We start from the raw sequence: 25,207 nt of genomic DNA on the forward strand, positions 1-25,207 counted from the left end.
ATTGGTAGCTCTCCTCTCATTCATTGGAGGTAAGGCACTAGTAAAAGATCAGAGAAGGATTCTAAACAGACTAACAAAGAAATATACAAAGCAAAATGTCAGCTGACTAGATAAATCTCATCTTTAAAGTTTGTAATGTAAAAAATCATTACTGTTGCTACAGTCATATCAATTTCTAGTACTGAAGAAAAAAATGCATGTGTGAAAGAAATTTAAACCATTCAAGAAATGAGACTATTCATACTCAAAATACTTTTATTTACAGCACTCAAAAACAACAAACAAAAAGGCTGTCATCTGCAATTCATACAGAGCACAAAAACTGTAAGATTTATCATTTGACAAGTGTAACATATGTAAATTCAACAATGGTTCTTCTTTGTCCAATGAAGTATCTATCAGATGATTCTGACACTGCTGAACGGTGAGCCACATGAGAGTTGCAGTGCCATTCTAATCTAAACCCACTGAAGTCAAGAATGCAACTTTGCTAGGGATGGCTCTGCTACTTTACTTACCTATGCACTGAAGACTTCATCCTATCTGGGTCAACAGCTGAGGACTTCATGAAAGGAACAATATTTCTAAATGTTTAACAACAATCATATGCAGAGATTTCACATATGGCTCAGTGACGTGTATTACAAATGTTTGTTAAGTTCTATACTTTACCTCAAATGCAATTTAGATTTTTTTCAGTTTTGAGGTAGTCAGATGATTTAAAATAAGAGGTAAAACATCTTTAAATATGAAAATACTATTTAAAAACAAATCAAATGGCACATATTGTCTCCCCCTGCCAAAGAAATCCCTAAAATCCTTATATGTGGTTGCCGCTACAAAATCTGAGAACACATTATCATCAGTTCCATGATAATCTCTTTAGAAGGTTTCTGTGTGTTATATCTCTTTGGACTGATCATCATCTTCAAGTTTCCTGATTTCATTTTTCAAGCAGTTTATAGTTTCACGACTTGCTTTTAATCTCTCTTTAAGTTCAGCAATCTCAAAACTGGTTTTCTTTTTGGCGGCTTCTAGCTTCTCCCGAGTTTTTACTTCTACACTGGCAACTGAAGGCAAAAAAAAGTTATACTTACAACAGTGTATTCAAATATTTATAAAATACAGTGATTCCAATTTAATCTACTATATATTGTTTTGAACCCAAAACATGAAGTTTAATGGAACATGTGGATGTAATTTTGTTTGAAGATGATCAATTCGCTAAACTGGATTTTTGATTCCTAAAGAGTCATTTAAATCATACTGTAGCATAAATACCATATTTTAAGAATCTAGCACTTATATAAACCCAGATTGCAGACTAGTTTATTTTTCACAGTAAGAGCACCTGAATTCAGAATTATGAACATGGCTGTTGATTTTCAAATCAATGCCTAAGGTATGTAAAATACATATGACATGTAGCCTAGAAACTTAGCAATCTGACTTACATTCCGTTTCATGCTTATAAGCACCAAGTGTTAACTGACGAGATGTAGTCAGGAGTTGCTGCATCATTGCACTAGGATCCTGAAAAATCTAATGGAGAAAAAACAAATTACTTTCATTCCATGCTAAGATAAGCAAGTTTTCCATTATCCTTTGCTTTCTTACCATCTCATCATAGAATTCAGAAACTACAGTTTTCTTCCCCAGGATAGCATTAGTATCAGACTGAAACAACTTTAACAAATGGTACAGGGTCACCTATGGAAGACAGAAAAATGCATTTACAAAATATAGCCACATTATTTAAACTACACAACAACAAGAATGGCAAACGTTAACATCCTATACAATGGGTGCAGTGGTTAATAGTAGAGGCACAATCAGAGAGAAAAATGGACTGTACAGTATCTAATGAATCCAATTAAGCTGGTTGATCACAAGGAATTTGCACTTGTGCAGCCCTATTCCTTGTTTTCTATCTCTGTAACAGATGTTTTTCTCCAACTGATAAGAAGTGTCAAGTTTGCATCTTGACCTGATAAGAAGTGTCAAGCTTGCATCTTGAAAATTCCAGTTAATCACAACTGTCCAACACTTCTAATATCACAAGTTATTGTGCTTGTCTTGGAAGAAATAAACACAAACCATACAATTTTATTTTAAACTATTTTCCCCACCGTGTGAGTATTTCATTCTCGCTTTTAGATATTGTAATCCCCTCTCCCGTACCTTTTCAACTTAAAAATTCAGCTGTAAATCACAGAAGCCAGCTCTACATAGATTTAACTAATTAAAAATAATAATATTAAAAATGTTAAAAATTAAAAATAAGAAATAATAATAATATTGGGAAGGTTTACACACCTACATCAGCTCTTGAAACTGTGTTCCCACTATGACCCAAGAGTAAGTACTAACTGAAGAATTTCACGACCAAGGCTGCACTACAGTAGAAATTCCTAACCAAGATGATACCTTTAACAATTGCTTAAAATACAGAACTTCTGCAAAATGCCTCTTATAACTACAATGAGAAAACATGCAGCATCCCAACAGTCTTCCAAACATGAAACTATTCAGGTCAAAGACACTCTTTTCTGAAGGGGCTCCGCCAAAACAGAGTTGGATTTTTCCAATACAATCAGATATAAAAACAGCCCTGTGTCAATTGGGTTGGAATACTTACAGGTCTCTCATTAGGATCAATAAAAAATATTTTAATGATGATTTCAAATTCACCCCATCCAGTTTCAGTGATTTCATAAGGTGGTTTCGTTACAACTAAAATAAAGAAAAGTGAGTGTAAGTGTACTTTACAAGAGTACAGGTAATGTAATTGTCAATGGTTCTTCTGTGCACAATTATTAGAAAGGTTTAAAACTGATAAAATTTACATTAAGTTCTACCCTGAAAGAAAATTTCTATAAAATGATGTATCAGTGGTATATGTCACCGGATAAATGAGCTAAAATGTATAAGAACGTTTCAAATAGATTTTGGATATGGTGAACAGCAAGAGAGGACATTTTATCACTTATGGTGGACATGTAAAAAAGCCATAAATTTTGGATACAAATACATTTAATCATTCAGAAAATCTTAAAGACTTAAAATATACAAATGAAAACGGAGGTTTTTTTTCTTGGGACTAATCGATAAACTGCTAGAAACGACTCATGGCACACTGTTTTTGTATATGACAACAGCAGCGAGATTATTATATGCTCAAAAATGGAAAGTTACATTACCTACAATAAAGGAATGCTGGTGAAAATGATGGAGCTTGCAGAGACGGCCAAACTTACTTGATTAGGGAAAAGACGTTATCTAAATTTATTGCTAACTGGAAACCCCTTATAGACATTTTGCGGAAAACAGAAAGAAATGAAGTGATGATTTGTGCTTTTGAAGATTAAGAAGCAAAAGAAAGTTTTAGAGGAAAAGGAAAGTATTTGTTTATTTTAATTTTAGAGTGAGTGCATAATATGTAGTGACCATATACCTTTCACAGAGAAAATTGGAGATTATTCCTATATCTTTCTTTATATTAGTGTTTCCTTTTTTTTCTTTTTAATCTTTCTTTTTTAGCTTTTTTATATTGTTTAAAAAGTTTTAATAAAAAAAGTACAGGTAATGACAATCTTGTTTCAATAAACCCTAAGTCATACCTCTTAATGGATTACCATAGCTTTCATGCAGCTTAAACTGAATTTTCTTTACGTAGGCAGACATATCCTAGAATAAATATAGTCACCAATTACTTTCAACTTCTTTAAACACTTTATACTGTTTCATTATTCTTTTCTAGTTCACACCACCCCACAGTTCACCCATAATTTGTTTAGAGAGAAATAGTGGTTTCTAAGCTTCTGGATCTTGCAACATTTCTATGGCCTATGTCTGATTTTCCCCAGATGCTTTCTGATATTGGTATTCTACACTGACAGCCAGATGCAGACGATGAGCATCTTCCTGCCAGAGGGGTATGTGTTATCTGGTTGCCAGCAGCACCTGTGATGATGTAGCCGCTGCTGCTGCACTTGGCCACAGACACCATCCAGGACAGGGCAGACCGGGCAGCAGCTCATGCAGGGCCCAGCCTCTCACTACATTTGTGGTTGTTTCCCTTTCAGGTAGGTTGTGACCTGTCAGGGAAGCCCAGGAACGTGGCTGTTCTGGCTCCCAGTACTCCTTCCTGGCTGCCATCCAAGTCCAGCACCTGGAACCATTCCTTGGTAGCCCATGACACCATCCCACTCCTGAGAATGCAGCACGAGAAAAATCTCCCATGGCTCTGACCGCAGGACATACACGGGCAGCTCCCATCCTGGCCAGTGGGAGTTGGCAGCACACGGCCAGACATCCTCTTCGCCCGTGGCAGTTCAGTAAAATCTGTGTTGAACAACTAGTGCCTCCCTGCCTCTTTGCCCTCCTGCGGCTGACATCAATTCCCGCCCCAAGGGCAGCCCCACTGTGCATCCACATTTATGTGGGCCCGTGGCCTCCGGTAGCCTGGTAAACCTCAGGATTGTGCTTTCCATGTATTTATCTAGAAGTACGTGAAATACATCCCAATATAACCATTCCAGTCAATGGGAGTTTCCAGGTAGCCAACTTCAGATTGCAATACTTCCAAGGGTATTCACTATACCATTTCCTCAGTAATCAGCCCTTAATTCAGGGCAGTACAGAAATTCATAGTTTGAAGCTGCAAATATACTTAATTTCAAGTTAGAGGACTGCTCAAAATTCTACTAAGGTCTATTCAATGGGCTTACTCCCAGGAAAATGTTCTTAGGATTGCACTATTCAGTCAGTTAGTCAGGACTGCACTATTAAATACTTAAAATATCACGGACTGGATCCCAACAACCACAAGGAGTTCTGTGTGGAGAATAGATCTTTCCTGTCTCCTCACTCCTGTTCTTGTCCCCAAGAGACTCCTGAGGGCAAGTGTAATGTTATGCTATGTAAATAGTTGTGTTTCTGCTACTTAATGCAGGAGATCTGGAAAGTATGTTGCTACAGTTTAAAATGCAGACCTCTGAAGTAAGAAAGGAACAGGGGTCGACTGAGTAAGTGAAGCATGCTGTGATTGGATGGTAGCTGTATCCTAAGAAGTAAGGTGAACTGCAGTTTTGCCAGAATGCAGTGGGTAAGCAGCCAGACAGTCAGTCTGTGTGGATGACAGTTGAGAGTTATTCTGTGAGGGAAGTGCTAAGAAGTCTCTGTGTTTTCTTTGTAGATGAAATCAGCCTATGTGTCCAGTAAACTTCTAGGAACTCTCAAAATATCTTTTGGATATTTTTAGCCTAAGGGGTAATTGTGGGGAAAATCAGTCCTTGTGACTTGATCTGTATATAAATGTTTAAAGATCCATACTCACTACACTTACAACTGTTCTAAAATCAACACGTTTATAAATTACTCTGAAACTGTTATGCACATGTAACTTTATTTCTGGTGAAGTAAAACTCCTGTTTCATCCCCATGTGTTGACTGTTCTGCAATTCTGCCATCTATAACTAAGATGTCCTATACTATAAGTCAAACTGAGAGGGAACTAAGGTCTTTGATGGCAGCAAAAATCTAAGAAAATAAGGAAATCAGGAAGGAAGCAATATACAGGTCACATAAAAGGGGATAAAACACCACAGTAAGGCTAAGAAAAAGCACAATATGCAGTGCGATAAGTATGCAACGGGGCAAGAGAATCCTCAAAAATCTGTAGGGAAGTGCTTTTCTGCTTACAGAAGGAGGAGGCTGAATGGATTCCAACCCATAATCAGGCACAATATCAGAAAAAAAAACCCAAATCTGTTTGCATGTTTATGGACTTGTGTTGAGAAAAATTAGCCTACCTCATTTCTATAAGGTTTAATATAAACCGTCCACTGATGTGTGTGTCCATCCTCTTCCCGCTTCTTCCCAAAATAGCGTGCAACATTTCCATAAACTATAGGTTTCACAATAGTAACACCCTTCAAACAAGAAACACACAAAAATCATTCCAGAATTCAGCCTACTATAAATTGCATGAATATGCGTCTATGGCTAAACTCTTATATGAATAACTGACCAATGCTGGGAGTTTTAGGAAAAATAGAGATTTTTTTGATTATGTAGTTAGAAATTAAGAAAAATCAAGAATAGTTAATATGGATATAAATAAATTATAAACTTAAGATTCCAAAAATGCAGAACAGAAAATATGAAGTGTAAGACTGAATACATAATGTTAAGTATAAAATTTGGGGTATGAGTAATTAAGGAGAGGAAGAGTACTATATTTTATAATTTAGTTGTGCTGTTATATATCTTGTATATGCTTCCTTTTTGTTGTAGTCTAAATCTACTACTTTGTATATTATCAAATATACAAATATATTTTAGGCACTTTCTATCGCTTTTTTATTAAATAAAATTATTTTTTTAAAAAAAAAGAAGAAGAGAGATGATTACTGTGTACTTTTACTTGAGTGTGTATAAGCAAAACTTGGAAACCAGAAAAGTTTATAAACAGTGAAAGAACTTTAAAATACTAATAAATGTATTTAGCGCAAACTTAAGATTCAAAACTACAGCAAATGTTATTTATAAAAACCTAATGAAACTGATTAGAAAAAAGCACCAAAACGGATTCCGATTTTAAAACGGACTAGCAAACAGCCCAAGTCTAAGTTTACATATTCAGTCAATTCTAGTTATAAGTTTTTGAGCCTCCCTCTAGGTTTATAACCAGATGCACATGCATCATTTCAGAACTATGTTTAAAACTGGCCTTACTCCTATCTGCTCATTTATTTCCACACCACCTCTCTATTGCTGTTCTGAGGTGGGGCGCAACTGGATACAGAAAAGCGGCTCCCTTCCGCCCCGCCCCCGAGATCCTTCAATCCTGCGCCTGTCACTCAAAGCAGCCGTTAGGCCGCGCGCTTCGCTCTCCCGCCGCCCCTCCCCCTGGGCCCAAAAGGCGCTGGTACCTTCACTCTCCCTCCGGAGTCAGGCCCAAACTCAGCCATTCTCTTGAACATATTGCACCGGAAGGGTCGGCTCCTCCTCCTCCTCACGCCGCTCTAGAGCAGCCCGGCCGCACTAAGGCAAGGCCTCCCCCATCTGCCCTCTCACCCGGGCGCGAGGACCTAACGGCGCCCTCTCCCAGCCCGGCCCACAGCTCCTCAACCACTTCCGGCAGGGAAAGGCGTTCAGTTCGCGGCGCTCTCCGGCCCTGCTCGGCGCCTCCCATCTTCGCAGAAGGGAGGGTCTTTGTCACGTGGTATCATGACGGTACTTGGCCAGAAGGGAGGGGCTCCTCTTCAAAGGGCGAGCCGGCCTCTCTGGAGCCAGCGTTCTGCAGGGCCTGAGGGGCGAAAAGGCTCTGGCGATAGATCGCGCCTAAGAATGCCGTGTAGGCTGCTGGGGAGTCTCTCGTGTGGAGTGTGTTGGGGTTTTGCCCTGGGCAGAGAGCCACAGTACAGACTCACCGTTTAGAGCGGAAGAGCCTCTTTCGGCTGAAACAAACAGAAAAGGCAGGCTGGAATTCATAGAATACGACGATTCGCTCGCTTACGAACAAATCCTGTTAAGCTCTCTGGAACGTTTTTTTTCGTACATAGGCAGAACGGGCAAATTGTAAAGGCGACGCTTGAGTTGCCTGCACTAGAAAGCCTTGTTCTCTAATTGCGGGAACCGTCTTTGTCAGAAAAAATACAAATGAAGTAATCAAAGCACGCAAGAAATTACAGCAGATATTCGATCATTTAGGCACCACAGGAGTTTCTTCGTTTTAAAAAACAATGCAGCCGTTCTGTAATTCCCGAGCACTAAATTTTCTGTAGGCTTTATGCAGACCTCGTTTGTTCCGATTAGTCTCGTGAGAGATCCAGATTACATTTTTTTTCTATTTCCAAGAATGTTGCCGTGGTTTTTGCGCGTATTGACCTACTGCTGCGATATTTACTGCACCTCCCAGGGGTTAATTTACGAAGCTGAAGTTACTTTCCAGCTCATTTCCCCTTTCTAGATCATGAATCCAACCAGTACTGAAATACTGGTAATTGAAAAGCTGTGCACCCCCAAAAATAATCTTTGGACAACCACAAGTGATACATCCACAAACTCAGCCGACTGTGCCCTACAAGATGATATGCACTGGTGCCCAGTCCAAACACTTCTTTGACACAAAGTTTCCGCTTGGGATTTTACTGGGAAAATGTCCTTAAAAAGAAACTGGAATGGGTGTAAACTTTGGACCAGCCCCATCCATCATCATCATATTAAAGTTGTTCTTTGCAAAACCATCTACTATCTGGAAATGAAGGCCTTAGGGTTTTTTGTTGTTCTTACATTGTGATTGTAACTGTTCATGCACAGTATTGTTTGCTCAATGTAAGGGAAAATGTTGCTGTTTGGTGTGGCATCCAACTACGTTCATTAACCTCAACCATTTTCTGGCATGCACTTGCCTTACACTCTGGGTGGGGTCTAGAGATCACCAGACCTACAGGGATCAGTTCCCCTGGGCTATGGCATCACATCCCAGCCAACCTCCCTTCTCAAACTTGTCCTCCCCAGGCTCCAACTCCCAACATACAGGAATTTACCTCCTCAAGAATTGGGAAGACCGCCAAAAGCTCCTGTAGTAGTATGTTGTTACTCTGTTCTTGTCACTGGAATTCAGGGTGGCCCAAAGTTTTTTTGGGGTGCAGAGGGCATGCAGCTGTGTCAATTTCTTATTTAGCACAACTTTCCAACATTTTCTATAGGTTAGCTCTTGGTAACAGCACCAGTGTTAGGACTGGGCATCAGTGCATCCTCCCCTCCCCACTCCCCAAAATTTCCTAAGCTGGAGTCAGCAACGCTACAAGTGTACAGTATGATTCAGGCGGCTCAAAGCTTTTGGGGAGGGAGAGAACAGGGGTGCCCCAGTTCCTTAGTGAGGTCACCTTTCCAGTATAATGCTCTAGGCTTACTAAGAGCATCCCAAATTACCGGTTTCATTCACCATCTGACTGAGCAAGTGGCTGTTCACATTTTTGATATGCAATTATTAAGTACTTTGAGTTGTTTAGATTCAGGACAATGGCTCAGCAGGTTTGCAAAACAGACCTCACATTCAATCCCTGGCATTTCTAATTAATAACTAGTGTTAACTCTTTGCTTGAGACTCTGGACAGTCATTGCCAGGATAAAAAAATATTGGGCCAAAAAGACCAGTGGTCTAATCAAGGCTGTTCCACACTATGTAGACTTTACATGATACATTTTCATTTCCAGTATCTGGGAAAAAATGGCAAGAGCCAAAAGTGGGGTCTTTAGGATGTGCTACAGAAAAGGATTGCTCTTAGAATCATAGGATTGCCTCTGGGGTCAGCTAGTCCAACCCCCTGCACAATGCAGGAAATTCACACCTACATCCCCCACCCCCGCGACTGCCCATGACCCCTACTCCATGCCCAGGTGACAAAACACCTCCAGGATCCCTAGCCAAACTGGCCTGTGGAAAATTGCTACCTAACTCCAGGTGGCAATTGGCATTACCCTGGGCATGTAATGAAGCCACAAGAACTTAGCACTGATGTAACCCATTCATTCTACCCTCCCCCCTCATGATCTACCTGGGTTCACAGATTCAGCATTGCTGTCAGATGGCCATCTAGCCTCTGCTTAAAAACCTCTAAAGAAAGAGAGCCCATCACCTCCCAAGGAAGCCTGTGGGACTGCTCTGTGTGAGAACAAGAGTGTAACAGGAGTGAGAAACAGTGATGCCTCATCATGGAAAGGTTATAAAAATGAAGGGTAAGTCCATTTTGTATCAATAAAGTTCCTCAATATAAAACACTTTTCATTTAAAGCAACAGCTTAATAATAGCTTAATAGTTCATCAAAGTACCAGAGCATGCCTCAAATGGCAAAACCATGACAGAAGATTCCAAACCAGGGTTAAGTTTGCATAAGAATGTGATTTATTTTTCTTCAATACAATGTAACTTCTTTTGCAATTTAAAAAACAACAAATAGTGGGACAGCAAATTCTTAATAGTCACCTAAAGGCTGGAAAGAAAGGCAATATAACCAAACAATTAAAAGTATAGACGTGAAAAGTTGTTGAGTCACATTTAGAGGCACACTAGGCCTTTAAAAGCTACATATATAAATGTGAACCCTCTTACCTTTGTGAAGACATTAGCGTCCAGAAACTGAACACTATATAGAACTTTGGGCCACCAGTTTAGAAAGCCATTAGAAAATTATCTCACACCCCAATGAATTATAGAGGATGCTAAATTTCTACATTTATTTGCTTGTATATAGCTGGGTATATGCAACAGAATAAAAACCAAAATCATATACCAACTTCTAAGGGAAAACAGCTTGTTCCAGAGGCATTCTGCAAGAAATTCTGACAAAAGGGGATAGAAAATATTTTAAATTAAATCTATCTGCAATCAGTTCTACTAGATTAAGGAAGTCAAACTATTATGGAAAATAGTACCAAGCAAGTGCCTTCAATTATGTGAAACCTATCAATACAGAGTACAAGACTATTATTGCTATGACTGTGTCATATAAAGGTAACTTCCCCAGAAAATAACTGTATACAGTATGCTTCCTTCAGTGGTGATTTAAGTTAGTTTGTATTTCAGCTAGAGCTTTAGATGATACTTAACGTCTACAAATGATCTTGTTACTTCAGTGAGGAAATGATTCAGATGCTACAACTTGTAGTTATTTTATGAAGACAAAGCAGAATCCCTATCATTCAGTTCTATAGGCAAGCAGAATTTGAATGTGAAATATGCATCTGGATAAGAGTTTCTAATTTCAGAAACTGGATTACCAGGAAAAAAAGGAAATAGGTAGGCTGTAAAGACAAAAAAAGGTATTGTTCTATATCCTCCAGATTTATAACTGGATCTTAAAAAAAAAATTAAAGCCACCATTACACCTTTTAAAAAATTATTTAAAAATTATATGCTACATGTGTTAATATAGACACAATGGCATTCTTCTTTCAACTGACAAATCCAGAATTAAACAGCTTCAAAGAGAGGAAACCAGCTTGAGATGAAATGGAGAAATGAACTTGTGCACATTCATTTCTCAGATCCATAGGCATGACTGTCCCTATACTACATTAAAAAACAGGGAAAATCTTAACATGCTTGTAAAAATACCAACTTTTGCTCTTAGAAATCAATATTGCTGCTCCCCCCCACCATCAGGAAATAGTAACTTTTTAATTTCAAGAAGTCTACAGGTTTTTCTACTGACATCCTTCCAAGACTTTATTTCACAAACAGTTGAAATCTTATTAAAATGTACATTTACAGAGGATGCTGTAACATTAAAAGCTGCATCTTAAGGCAGTCTGTTCTCCAGCATTCTATACTAGCTAAGTAAACAATGTGACTAATAAGAGCCTATTTATAAAATTTGGAAAGGATGGTTAAAACTGTACATGAGTGAGAAATGAAGTAATCCAATATCTACATGGCATTTTAAAAACTAAAGTCAATACATAAAACATTAAAACTTGCTGTACTTATCTGATGGAAAAAATACAAGAGACTCGATTATGCAACTAACCAGAGACTCAGCATAATAAAGATATCTAACATTCAACCTCAGCAGTTGCAAACTAATCAGAAGATCAAAGAAGATCAAAGTCTAAACATAAATTATCATTTAATAAATGGGCACTGCAACATTCATTTAGTTGGCCATCAGGTCTGATGGGTACTGAAACACAGTAAATTCTTAGTAGAACAGTTAAAAATAGGAATGAAAGCAGAAAGCAGCACATGCTTCTCTAGTAGTCAATTTGATACCGCTTTGTTTTTCTAGAAACACTCCAGCTGTTAGTATCATTAACTTAGTGCAGAATTATAAAAGACTGCACATAAAATGCTACTATGTTTACTTATGAATACCTACAAACAGCGTATCAGGTACTTTCTTGCAAGTTATTTACATTTCCCTAACAGAAGCAAATTAAATAGTTTATCAACAACACTTCAGTAGCAACCAAGACATTATCCACATTTTAGTTAATTGTCTCACACATGCATGATAGTTTATCTCCTGAGGGGACTCAGAAAAATTCTTAGCAACGTTTACTAGACTAGTCTGGAGGTATTCAGGTCCCCCCCCCAACCTAATCATAAGTGGAATGCTTTCTTCTTCTGACATTTTCCTCTAAAAAATCTTTGGAATTTTAAAAAGCATTGAAAAAAATTACTCAAGACAGTTAATTAGGATTATTTACTACCGTACTACTTATAAAAGTTCAGCCTGCACATATCAAAAAAGTACCAAAAATCATATCTATTAGATTTTTGGGGCAGATCCATTGCCAGCAATGGTAATTCTCTTGCGGAGAAAATGGAAGAGAATTTGAACCAAACAGCATCTCCCTTGTTTTATGATAAAATGTAAGTTTAAAAAACAACCCTAAATTATTGTTTAAATTTTGTTTTGGTTCCTGAATATTTGAAGCTGTCTAACTTACCTGTTGTTTCTTCAGATTTAGTCCACTTTTTGGCCATCACCTTCCCCCGCCCCCAGCAATAATCAGAAGCAATACCACATTGGACTTCTCAGAGTTGGGACAAACCCCTAGTCTAAATGGATAAGCAATTCCAGGGTATTTTATCTGCATCCCATTTGTTGATTATCTCGAGTCATTCCAATTACTGTTTCTTTAGGGATCTCTACACTCCTAGACACCTGTTATAATGGAAGCAATGCTTAGACACACATCATCACTTTATCCCAGGGTAAAAAAATAGGTGAATCAGGAGTTGCTGATTTTTTCTTTGATTCTTTTCAGCTTCTGGACCATCCCTTCAATGCATAAACAAGCCAGAGGCTAAAGTGGGTTCAAAAATTTTCATCTTCAGATAGTAAACTTCATAAGCCATCCCCATATATTATTCTTACAGCAAGTTAAACCTCACATTCTAAGTGTGATAAACCAACATAACCTGTTCACAAAGCAGGAATGGACTGTGAGAGTGCCTAAGTGTACAAAAATTGAAAAAGCCGTTTCATATTAAAAGGTTAATCATTTAAAATGTTCAAGAGCAAATAGTTCAGAGTCATTACACAATATAGAAAAACTATTGGTCAGAAATAGGGTTTGCCAGCTGCATTGGCCTGAGATGTACAAATAAAAAACTGCTAATTCCAATTATATGTCTTTAGTTGTATGGGAGATACAGTTTCTGAGACAATAATTTGAGGGTTTCCAAATGTAACAAAAACACGAGTTACATAATTTCACACATTATGGCCTGAATCGAGTGATACCATAGTGTGAGTGGAAAGTTCTTCTGTGTACATATGAAAGAGGTATATGTCTAATTTCCCCTGATCTCGCTCCACTGCCCTCTGCTGCAGACACCTGCCATGAACACCATCTGGAGGGTTTCCCAGCTCTCAAGAATGTTTTTTGGGGAGCTGCAAGGGCTGCAGTTAGGCAAGAACCCATTTAACAAGCATAACTCTGTTTACAGTTCTTAAGGATCTTAACTTATACCTTTTAGTTATACACTTAAATAGGTTTTAAGGAGTGTGAAAGTTACAAATGTTTTGTGCAATCACATCTATTATACACTTGCGAAGAAGCTGGGATTGGTTACAAGCGTACTTAACTGCATCTCAAGATTGGTGCAACAAAGTGTATGAAATGGCCTTCATTCATGCTTCGAGTAAATATTATGCATCTCAGACTTTTTTAGTGAATATAGCAGACCATAATGATTAATTTAAAGTTAACACTAATTATAGATTCAGTTCCTGTAATCATACAAATTGTAAAGTAATTTATAAACTGATACCTTGAAATAATTGTAACTTGAAAGTTTCGTATTAGCAAAATAGGGGAATTTTTGAAAGCATTTTTCCAATGAGTAAATTTCAGTTGGCAAACAAAAAAAACATTTATCAAATATATGTTATATGATTTTTTTCATAATTGAGAAGCCAGAAGTGTTTCTTTAGATATGTTATAAATTACAGTGGTTTAACTCAACTTTTAGGACAAACTTGTAAAACCTCAATCATTAACTACATCTGTTTGTTAATGAAAACAAACAAATTGTATTTTTTTCTCTATACAGTTGTGAGTGCCAGTTTTGTAGCTAAATAAAAAACTAAGCCCATTAGAAATCTTACTTTTTTTAAAAAAAAGAGGAGGGAAACAGTTCTCTTCAGTCATTTTTTAACCACTGTACAATTATGTATTTGCCTATGACAGCAGGATGAAACATTTGGAAAAGTGTGAAACACGGCAGCATCATTTGCAACTAGCCAATTATTCTTCCAACTGTGTGTCTGAATGAACTTTTTAGTGTTGCATATTATAATAATCAGGCAGCAGTATACTAGAACTCACTTTCAGACTTCATTTTCTTAAAAGAAAGTTTAGTCCATCTGAATCACAAAATATTAATCTACAGTTTTTACAGTTGTACACACCTTCAGCGAATTCACAAGCCATCTATGCAGAAAGACTACAATTTTTTTTAAAAAAAGTAACCACTACTCTAGTATCAGGTGTTGGACACAAATGCCAGCTATTCAAATACAACAATTTGATGCATATGCAAAAAATATGCAATGTTTTGTTAGAGACAGTTTAACACCATTAAATATTGCTGAACACAAGACACTCCCTGAGGTGTAAACATCAAATAACTTGAACAGCTTTACACATCAGCCCCATTGAACAGTTTATTACAACACTACATCTACTATAATCAATTTGGTGCTCTTTACAGACATTATCATATGAACATTTAAACAAGAACCAAACTACTATAAAAACAAGCATTTACTTGACTTTTTTCCCATTGTTTGCACATTTTTAATTTTCAAATGTATATAACCAGTAATAAAGTTGCAAGAAGCGATACAGTTTAAATCACACAGGTTCCTTCAAATAAAACAGCTAAGCAACATAAAAATGTAAGAGAGCTACTGGTTACCATGTATGCAGATTTGCCTTATTCAGATCTATTCCTGTTCATTTTATCCATGAATCTGTACAGGCTCTGGACGATCACATGAAGAGAACTGCTGGACAAGCCTCTTTCCATGAAGTTTCTTGTCTGTTGAGGTGTTCCTCTTCCTTCAGCTGTAATGTGTCAAAATTTGTGATGTAGATTTTTGCTAGGTCCCACAGCAAGCAAAAATTGTTGGTTTAACTATACATACATAAATCGTGCATCTACTTCAGCATAAAGGATCTAACACAGACAAAGCAACTACACGCCTGAAAATCATTCAAACTACAATTATTCCAGGACACTTTTAGAACCATTTAGTACAGCAGTGCAGAATACCATTAATTATCAGAACCCTCAAACCCCTAATGTTCTAGGAAGGCATGCAAAGGATAATGTAGCAGCCAAAATAATTTATTACATTGTTTTTAACCACCATACTTGTTAAAAAAAGTTCTTAAGATATGATAATTTGAAAGAAATCTTTTACATTATTAATGCAACTCCCTCATCTGCCTCAAAACTGGGAACTGAAATTAGAGGCAACTCAGAGCCAGTTCATATGAACTTCCACAAATGTGGAAGAATGAGGGACTTATGACTGAATGGCTTTGTTTACTGCATAAAGAGAACCTACAGACAGCCAGTTTCCATCTGAATAGTTTACAAGCTGCTGTCACACAGTCATTCTAAAACATCTGAACCATCAGTTTTATCCATGATATAGTAACTAAGCTGACTGGTAAGGGAGAAAGATTAATTCTAGTAAGCCTGTTTTGTTTTAGACATTATTTCATTCAGTGGGAGAACTATGTACTTCTAATGCATGAATATTACTGGGATCACTTTGCACATACACACTAACTTTCCTTACAGTGAAATCCTAAGCAGAGTTACTCCAGTCTAAGCTCATAGATATCAATGGGCTTAGACTGGAGCAACTCTGCTTAGGATTTCACTATTAATTTCAAAACTACTGACATTCAAGCTTTGCAGCATTAAACAGTTTAATGCTTATCTTTGCAGTATTTTAACCACTCCTGCTCAGAAGTCAGTCATCACGAACCCAATGGAATCTATTTCCAAGTAATGGGTTTAGAATTAAGCTATGAAAGTGCAAAGCAGTAAGTCATTTATCAATGGTTCACATAATTTTCAAAACTTTGTAAAGAATTTTGAACCAAACTATTTGCAAAAAGTACACACATTAATAAACCATTTCAAATGCAGACATACGGATGAGCAATTTCAGAACTTATAGCAGTATGCAGCTGTCATAAAGCCACTCTTACTAACATTGTTTAGATTAGAAAATTCCTGATTTTCTTCTCTCAACACTCATGCCTTATGAACGCTACCAATAAGCAGGATCATGAGACCTATTCAGCACTGAGTAGCTAGTCTTCCTTTTAACACAGCTAAATTTCCCTAGTCCATGTAATAAATAGGAAGATGCAAATTCTAGCAAATGGTCAATTAAAAGACAGCACTGCCTCAGTACAGTTTCTTAATGTTTCAGAGGAGTTAGATGACAGCTGCAATACTGAATATTAGGACCTGAAGCATTTTCAACAGCATATTCTACTGGCATAAATGATCTCTAATACCGCTAAAGGAAAATTGTACAAGAAGAAAATCACTGAAGGAACCATGAAATATATATTATGAATGAATAGTAGTTTTCATCTATGGCAGCACACACATTTTTATGGACTGGCAAGACAGTAAGTTTAAAACTTCATTATGCAGACAGACTTCAAGAGTTTAATGAGAAGTTGAACATACATTCTGTTCTTTAAAACTATTTCAACATACATTGATTAGCTAATGTAGATTTGCTGGTTTCTAATATAGGGAATCTATAAACGCTACAACCCAGTGTTCTCCATATTCTAGTAAAATGGTATAAAGTAACATATGTAGCAAAAAGCTGTAATTATTAATTGTTCATGAACAGCAATGTTTTGAAATTATTTATAATAAAACATTTAAAAATATAGATGTACAAGCTTATTGCTATTCAGTGATGTCCTCCAATATTTCCAGCAAAATTACCAGAATATATCAGTGACAACACTTCTCCTTCCCACACACAAAGCAAAATATGCCTTCTAAAACTCACATGATAAATATGTATAACAATTTCATAAATAATTTTCTATATGAACTTTTAGTGGACAAATTTTACAATGTGTATTTGTCTCTACAGCAATATGCAAATGCAACTTGTAACATCAAAACCGGAACGTCTTTTGAATTGTCAAGACACTATGCAACTGCGGCAGTTAATTGAGTACCTAAATGATCCTCGATAGTAATCGCCAAGGACTTTCAATAGTTTGGCAAAGATGCAAAAACAGTTCATGATTTAGGGATTATGAGTAAGATCACAAGCTCGCTTCCCCCAATCTCGTGCCAGTTCTCCTTCCATTCTCTTTCTACATTAATTTTCAAGTGATCCTTTGCCAACTTACTAAAACTTTTTTTTAGGCTTCTTCATTTACTGACAGAGTTAAGTTCAGGCCAAAATGAATTTAGGAACAGCCTCCACTTGGTGATTACAACGTCACATCAAACAGATAAGCATGGAAAATCTTTGCAAGGGAACACCAAGAACAATGACTCATGCAACCTTATTGCCCACATACAATTCCTAAAGCTTACTTTATATTTACATCTGAACAAATGCTAAATTTCTTTCGACTTTATTCCTTAACCTCTAAAATTTATTAATAATTTTTAGCAAAATTTCATACAAAATCTTTCTCTAATGAAGCTAACATCCAAATTATACCCTTTTAACACATAATCTTTCGATCATAACAATGCAATAGTGGCTTAGAACCAGAGGAGCAAAAGGGAGAGAGGGATGGCAGCCAATTTCCACCAGCAGCACCCCTCCCCCGTTCTACATTATTAACGAGTATCTTTTTAGAGGGCAGAAGAAGCTCCAACAAGGAGATCAAAAGACTTGTGTAAAAAAGGCTCTTCTCTAGATCCATGCCAGTGTTGTGTATCCATTTAATTTTACTATTATGTTTAATAAAAGCTGAACATTCTTCTTATTATACACTGTAAAATTACAATTCTGTAAATGTTCAAATTGAGCCATGACAAAGACTAATGCACTTATTATGTTTTACATACTCCACTGCCCAACCTTAATATTCAATGGCACTCTACGTCGATATTTTGGAAGGGAAATACTTCCAGCCAGTAAGTTTTGTCTGAATATCCTCTAGTCATTCAGTTACTTTACCTGATAAACTAGTAATTTTCTGTTATTAATCTGTGTTCAGGGAACATAAAACAAAGATGTATTGATTTACTTAATAAATAAGGATCATAGTTCTGAAGTTACTGGGGCTCACATTTCATTTTCTGCGATAAAATAATTCTTTGTTCTACATGGAGTCTGAAGATATAGGTAGCAATACATACAGACATGTTATTTCAAACCTTCATAGCAATAAAAACCTCTCACTGTACAAAAAGCTTCACATTAAGGGTTTATTATAAAGCCATTCTTCCTTCATAAATTTTACAATTTTACCAATAACTGGTTTTTAAAACATTCATTCTTATGCTGTACCAATATAATTCATTATGCAACAAATATATTAATAATAGTTTTTATGGTAGTTCTCAAACCACAGTAAGCAAGAGATTCAGCACAGTTAATGATCTGAATAAAAGTACCCCAAATACTTGACTGTCTCCCCCAGAGAATCATCCCACAAGTAGTGACATAAATTGCTGAGCATCTACTGAACAGAGCAAGTTGTATTCACAAATGGTGACTATGCATAACAGAGACAATGAGAAAACCATATAAATCAACAAACCCACAACATAAATCTAACAGCAAAATTACTAACACATGCACAGGATTATTATTCACTATGCAATTATACATTTTTACAACACAAAACTAAAAGCTTGCCAAAAATGGTAGGTGATCATATCTGTATGAGAGATTAAATTGATCAAAGACAATTTGTAAACTACCAGCTCCTAGCAGAATGATTACAGCACATACCATAAATAAATCTGCTGCAGCATAATGGCTACACATATGACCTCCTACAATGACCCTCCGAAAAGTAAACAAGAGGCACACTGCTATCCTGAAAAAGTGCTATTTAGCAAAGCGCTTAATTACAATGGCAAAAATTTCAGATCATAAAGATAGCTGTTGCTATTTTGTCAGTCTGCAAATGAACCATCCTCTCCAATAATTTCTATTTCAAAAAAGCAATGTATCTTAAAGAAGGAGTAGCAGTATTGACTAATCTAGCAGTAGTGCTAATCTATCTATACACAATTAGGCATTTAGTACAGCTATCCAATCTATTTTTTAAAAACTAGGATTTACTAATATAATGAACAGAAAGTAAAACAACTGAATTCAAATGTGGTAAGTTCATTTATCTGAAACAATATATGAACATCCTAGTCTCATACTTTAATGTGTGTAGTTTATATGTGGCAAAGAGTAGGACACTGCTACAATGTAGTTTCATCACATGATTTTGAGTGGTAATGGATCTCAAAAACTGGATTTTCCTGGTCATACATTAGAGCCAATGCATGGATACAAGGTGGAGGAGATAAGAAGAAAATCATGTTTTCTACTGCACATATTCTACACACATTAAGGAGTGTGTGAACAGGAGTATTCAATTAATTCCTTCCCAAGAACAAACTGATTTTTAACAATGTTTTTCAGGCACAGTATTCTTTTGCATATATAAAAACAGTTTATAAACACGTGTTAAACAAGGAACACTTTACATTTTGCACAAACTAGCCTAAAGTACTCTTCTGGTTTGGGCACTCAAAACTACTCTAAAAGTTTGAAATGTTTTGCTTATAGTGGTTTGAGAACAATATACAGAAAAACATTGTGTCAAATGGAGATTAGACTCTATATACATATTGATCATTGTTGGGATATTTTGTCTCTAGTTTGGCTTTTAAAATAAATCACCATAAACAGTCATAACATGCAGCATTCATTCATTCTAATATTGACCTATTTTTTTTAAACTCACATAAGAACAAATCAGATCCTAAGAAAATTTCAAACATCATGATTTTCCACACAGATAAGCACTTGTATAGGATGAAGTATGCAATCAGTGTGTTTGCTTATCAGGTTTGAAGCAGTCCTAGGATCTGTGATTATTCTGATAAAATTATATTGTTACATACTCATGTTGTTGTTGGCTTTTGCTCTAGATATGTATGTGACCCAACATAAAAATGTTCATGATCTGCTGGTGATTTGCATGTAAGTTGCTTTATTTCTAGCAGATCGGTACAAGAAAATAGGTACATTTTAATATGTTCACTATTTTCTTGTACTTTTATATTGACAATATACAAAAAAGACATAACAAAGAGATACATAATTTCATGAACACGTTCAAAATGACCCAGTTGCCAAAGTACATTGTCAATGCACATTAAATAACTGACCAAGTGCAAGTACATTAAACCCATAAGTCTAAGTACATTAAAATCAGTTAATGTACCTTTCACAGTACACAAACAAGAAGTCCCAGAAGAGTACATCTGACTTCAGAGAAGCTGTGCACCAACTTGACACTTGTTTGTAAATTTATCTAACTGTGGATGATAGTGCAATTTAATCCAAATATCCTACTGATCCACTGAAGGCAAAAATCTCACAGTGGAACATGCAGTAATGAATATGTTTAGAATCCTTATTTTCTAGCTTCGGAGCATTTATTACCAATTTACTAAATTTCTGAGAGAAATTATCATTTTGCTAACCTACCTATGGCTTCAAGTATCCCTTGCAAGCCACCTAACTACTGCCAAGAGTACAGTGAATAAAAGCAGCTCTGCCTAGCACAATACAAATCTAATTTGAGACATACACATGAGTAAAAAAAAAAATCAAATTATGACCCTTTAAATTCTCACTGGCTATAAAAGTTTGCTCCTGAATAATTGTATGTAGTATACTCAGTGGAGATCATATAGTAAATTTGAAATGCATAACATACAGTTTTCAATTCAGGCTACAATTGTAGAAGAAGCAGTAAAATTAAGCCTGGCAAACAAAACTTTCTGCAAAAATATGTAGCTTGCTGTTCCATAATCACCACAGAGTATGACTTTGTTCTCATAGCCGTCTCCTAAATTCTTATATAACCCAGACTGGATATGCACATGATTTAAGTGTTTTTTCAGTACATATATACATCTATAAGAGATAAATACTTTACAGAAACCACATATAATTTTAAAATAACAGATTGTGTTTTACATTGATATGGTAAAACACAGCACTCCATTTACGCATATCTCCCTTCATTAGACATGTAATATCCTAGACCATTAGACAAAGTACTGCATATATTCTTATGAGATGAAATTATATTGTACATCCATGTGCATGTTAAAAAGAGCATGCACACTTGAAAGCATAGGTGTTATACACACCAAAGGTGGCCCTGGATTCTTTAAAATGTTTTGCCATAATCCCCCATACTCTGGTGTTAACCCATATGAATTCCTCTGAATTGAAATGAACCTAAAACTGTGACCTGACATTTTATTCTTAGAATCTAAGCTGTAAACTAGCACCTGATTGCAAAATCAGTTTCCTATGTTTGACATTTCATTCCTGAACACATGCTTTTGAACCTGTATCCTAATGATGTTAGATATCTGATTAGGATCGGTAATTATTCAAGCAGAACATTGTTGCCCATTGTTACTATATGGGCAAACACCACTGATTGCAGCCCAGTAAGAGGAACTAAAAGTTTGGATTTACTATCAAGAAACTATAAAAACTGATGTTTATATAATACTAGATTTAGAACAGTTAATATTCAAAAACACAAAGATGCCCCAACTATTGCTCTTGATACAACAAGCTATATCACTCTAACAACTGCTACTGAAATACTTTCCAGCTACCGTTTTCACTAACTCTTGTGGCTGTTTCTAACTCCCCTTGAATATGTCTCTAGTCACCCAATAAAAGGAAAGTTAACATTGAAATGGGGTTGTTACTGTTCTGTTTAAGACTTTTATACATTCTAAGCCTTTCAACTGAACTTTATACTACAATTCAAAAGAAAAGCCACTTTTTGATCATGATATGAAAGTAGCACCCTAGAAAAGTATCTTTGAAGTTTAGTCTGTTAACCAATCTCCTCTATTAGTGGCTGAAATATTTTTTCAATTGTACATTTCCCAGAATACCTTATATGCTTGCGGGAAATAGTAAAATTCTAAAAATCTCTGTATAACCATTTCCTAATCTTAGTCTTGATCAGACTTCAACAGTACAATCCTAAACAGAGGACTTCAGTTCTGTGTAGGACTGCACTGTTAATCATTCAAGAAAGAAAATGCAGATTACCTAATTTATGTCAATTTACAATTTTGACAGACTCCAAAAGACTTGACTGAGTACGCTTGAGATCCAAAAGCCTTTTGTTGCTGTTGGTTGTTTTTGATAATATACCTGCAGTGAATACTCCTGCCACCATTCCTTCCCATTCACATAAGGCAGAGTTAACAGACCCTAAACTGCTCTGGATGTAATCAGAAGCCATTTAAGTTAAAAGGAAGTTTACAGATCATCATATTCTTCAGGCAGATATCAAGTTCTGATGCGCATTGGGAATTTATCCTATTGATCTACTGCAACGCATGGCACTGTAGGATTCAAGTAACTATACACGTTACCTCTTTTGGGAATGAGGGTAAGAGAATAGCAATTTAATATTTTTTGCACTTTATTATTATAAGACACCTTAAGCCTGTTCTTTTGGGAAAAGCTCAAAGTATTTTAAACAAATAAACACTTTTGTTTGCAGTGATATTCAAGGTAACGTTTCAAATAAGTTAGAAACAGAATAACACATAGGGATACCAAATAAATAAGGCTTACTGGAAAGTCAATAATCAGGGTATTCATGGTACTGTTGGCATAATGAATATCTTCACAGATACCATGATTAATTTGCAAGGGCTTGAGAAAGAAAGACCACGATGAACTGACCATAACAGCAACATAGTTGAAATTAACTTTTTAATTAGGAAATTAAACCTATAGTTAAAGAATTCCAATAGTATTGTAAACAACTTGTGATAAACAAACTTTTCATTTAATGTACAGAGTGTCTTACAGTTCTTCCAACAATTTATGAAATCAAACATAAATCTCACCTTACTGAAGACATCTGAAGCTCAAGAAATATTTGGTGCTACTAGGTAGTAAAGAAGCAAGATTCTATGTTGCAAACGCAAGCCCGAAATTGTAAGCAGCTCAATATCTTGCTTTTTAACTTAGAAGCATTATGAAAAGAGCTGATGCTTACCCAGGAACAGTTCTGTTGGTAACATTTATGTGATCTTTTCTGATAGTTTGTCACACCTGCACAGAACGCATTGGAGATGGAGTCTCTCTGGTAAGAAATCTAGATGTCTCCCTTGCCTCTTTCATGTATGAGGCTGAGAGAAAATGCAACATGTAAGAGATTACAGGACAGGGCTAGAAATGATGGGAGAGTGAGTGGAAAGGGGACTGATTATTTATAACCAGGGTGTTAACAGCAAGATCTATTTGTGATTTTTAAGAAAAGAGCACAGGTTGTTCAAACTTGAATTTGGGGCTAGCTCACTAATATGTTAAATAGCTCACTGATATGCTAAAAGTGATACATGCTAACATTTCTTCAGCAACAAGCTTTTAAAAATTCTATACAGTCCAGAAGAAATATGTTTAAAGAAACAACTAAGGGATGAGGCAAACATGTTTGTTTTCAGAAATACAGAAGAAGGGGAAAATGCTCATCAGAAGTAGAAAACTTACACAAGGCTTCATTTTGTCCCCTGTGCTTTTCAGTATCTACATGAGGTCATCTAGATGTATAGGGGGATTGTCTCCCAATATGTGGATGAAACTCAGCTCTATCTCACACTTCCAGCTGATCCCAGGGAGCCTGTAGAAACTCTGAAGCAGTGCATGGAGGCAGTCTTGCTAATAAACTGAAGCTTAATCCTGACATGACAGAAGCACTACTGGTGGTGAGTCGAAAGTCTGACCTGGGACTTAAGGTGTTACTCTGTTTTAGTGTAATCTGGGGTTCCCTCAGAGATCCCTCCTTCCTACTCTATATTTTAATTGTCATTTTTATGTATGTGTATTTTATCGCATTGTTGTTTTAATGATGTGTTTTTTGTTGGTTTTAATGGTTTTTAAGATGCAGTTTTATTATGTATGTTTTTAATCTGTTAGCTGCCTTGGTGGCCCTGGGGAGGGCAGAAATATGGACTATAAATAAATAAATATCCTTCCACACAGGAAAGGTGTCTTCCATTCACAGTAATTATGTTCACAATGCTGCACCACTAGTGTTAAACTAAATCCAAAGATTTCTTCACTTTATGCTCTTGCACAAGCATAATAGTGTGCTTCCTGTTCTGGACTATTAAGAGATATGAGACATTTTCAGAATATCAAACATCAGTAACTTTGCATCAAGGACAAAGAAAATGTAGTTTTCATAAAAATTAATTCTGTAGTAACTGTGAAGTAGTAAACAGTATGTTTTGAAAGAATGCTAGATCTGATAGCTTGTTAACTTAGCATTTTTTCTCCTTTCCTAGAAAAAGAAATCAATGCCACTGATATATATTAAAACTTTCCTATTGGTCCCAAGAACTGTACATATGTATAACTTTATTTTCTACTGCTATCACTTTGCCCAATAAGCAAGAACAAGAACACATAGAACTCATACAAGGCCATCAGAACTTCTACTCAAATCCTACTATATTTCAAAAGAATTAATTGAAAAATTGGGTAATACAGGAATTTAAGCACAAAAAAACATGCACGGTCTACCTCTGCCTATACTGCCCACCATTATTCCTCCAAGGCCAAATGCTTGGTATGGGTTTATTTGAAGTAGTTTCTACACGTCTCACATTTCAATGTAAATTTCACGAAGGTTGACAACTGAGCTATAAAGAGATCAATGAGCTATGCAATACTCTTGCAGTGTAGAAGCTCATATCCTACACAATACTCTTTCAGTGCAGAAGCTCATAAGCATAGATGTTATTCTCTTTGCCGGCATAAGGCCATAATTTATGGCAATGCAGTAATGACAGTGAATGACCCAATTATCAGATGCTATCAAGGACCACTCAGCAGCAGCTTTGGCATACTACTGCCATGCAAAGATATTCAT

General features: G+C 36.2%; 2 protein-coding genes across 5 annotated transcripts in view; both read right to left on the bottom strand.

Annotated features, from left to right (window-relative positions):
- Positions 1-237: 237 nt before the first annotated feature.
- On the bottom strand, positions 238-7,164 carry YEATS4 (YEATS domain containing 4). The gene is made up of 7 exons (XM_054988689.1): positions 6,936-7,164; positions 5,814-5,933; positions 3,621-3,687; positions 2,639-2,733; positions 1,618-1,710; positions 1,455-1,542; positions 238-1,070 (listed from the first exon to the last, which is right to left on the bottom strand). The coding sequence occupies exons 1-7, from the start codon at positions 6,984-6,986 to the stop codon at positions 901-903; spliced, it is 684 nt and encodes a 227-aa protein (XP_054844664.1). The 5' UTR covers positions 6,987-7,164; the 3' UTR covers positions 238-900.
- A 2,730-nt stretch (positions 7,165-9,894) lies between these two features.
- The window catches only part of CPSF6 (cleavage and polyadenylation specific factor 6), a 31,829-nt gene continuing 16,516 nt past the window's right edge, over positions 9,895-25,207 (bottom strand). For all 4 annotated transcript variants that reach the window (XM_054987892.1, XM_054987895.1, XM_054987894.1 and 1 more), the window contains one exon: positions 9,895-15,091. The gene's annotated coding sequence lies outside the window, so the exon portion shown is untranslated. The remainder of the gene's footprint in view (positions 15,092-25,207) is intronic.

The sequence above is a fragment of the Eublepharis macularius genome, chromosome 9 (assembly GCF_028583425.1).
Source record: "Eublepharis macularius isolate TG4126 chromosome 9, MPM_Emac_v1.0, whole genome shotgun sequence".
NCBI classification, from domain to species: domain Eukaryota; kingdom Metazoa; phylum Chordata; class Lepidosauria; order Squamata; family Eublepharidae; genus Eublepharis; species Eublepharis macularius.

Bases quoted from the DNA above. Each gene is read 5' to 3' on its own strand.
- YEATS4 (XM_054988689.1), bottom strand. From the start codon at position 6,986: ATGTTCAAGAGAATGGCTGAGTTTGGGCCTGACTCCGGAGGGAGAGTG. The intron at 3,688-5,813 runs GTAGGCTAATTT...TATTTATTCTAG, and splicing joins TTAAACCTTATAGAAATGAG to GATATGTCTGCCTACGTAAA. The intron at 1,071-1,454 runs GTAAGTCAGATT...TTTTGCCTTCAG, and splicing joins TTATAAGCATGAAACGGAAT to TTGCCAGTGTAGAAGTAAAA.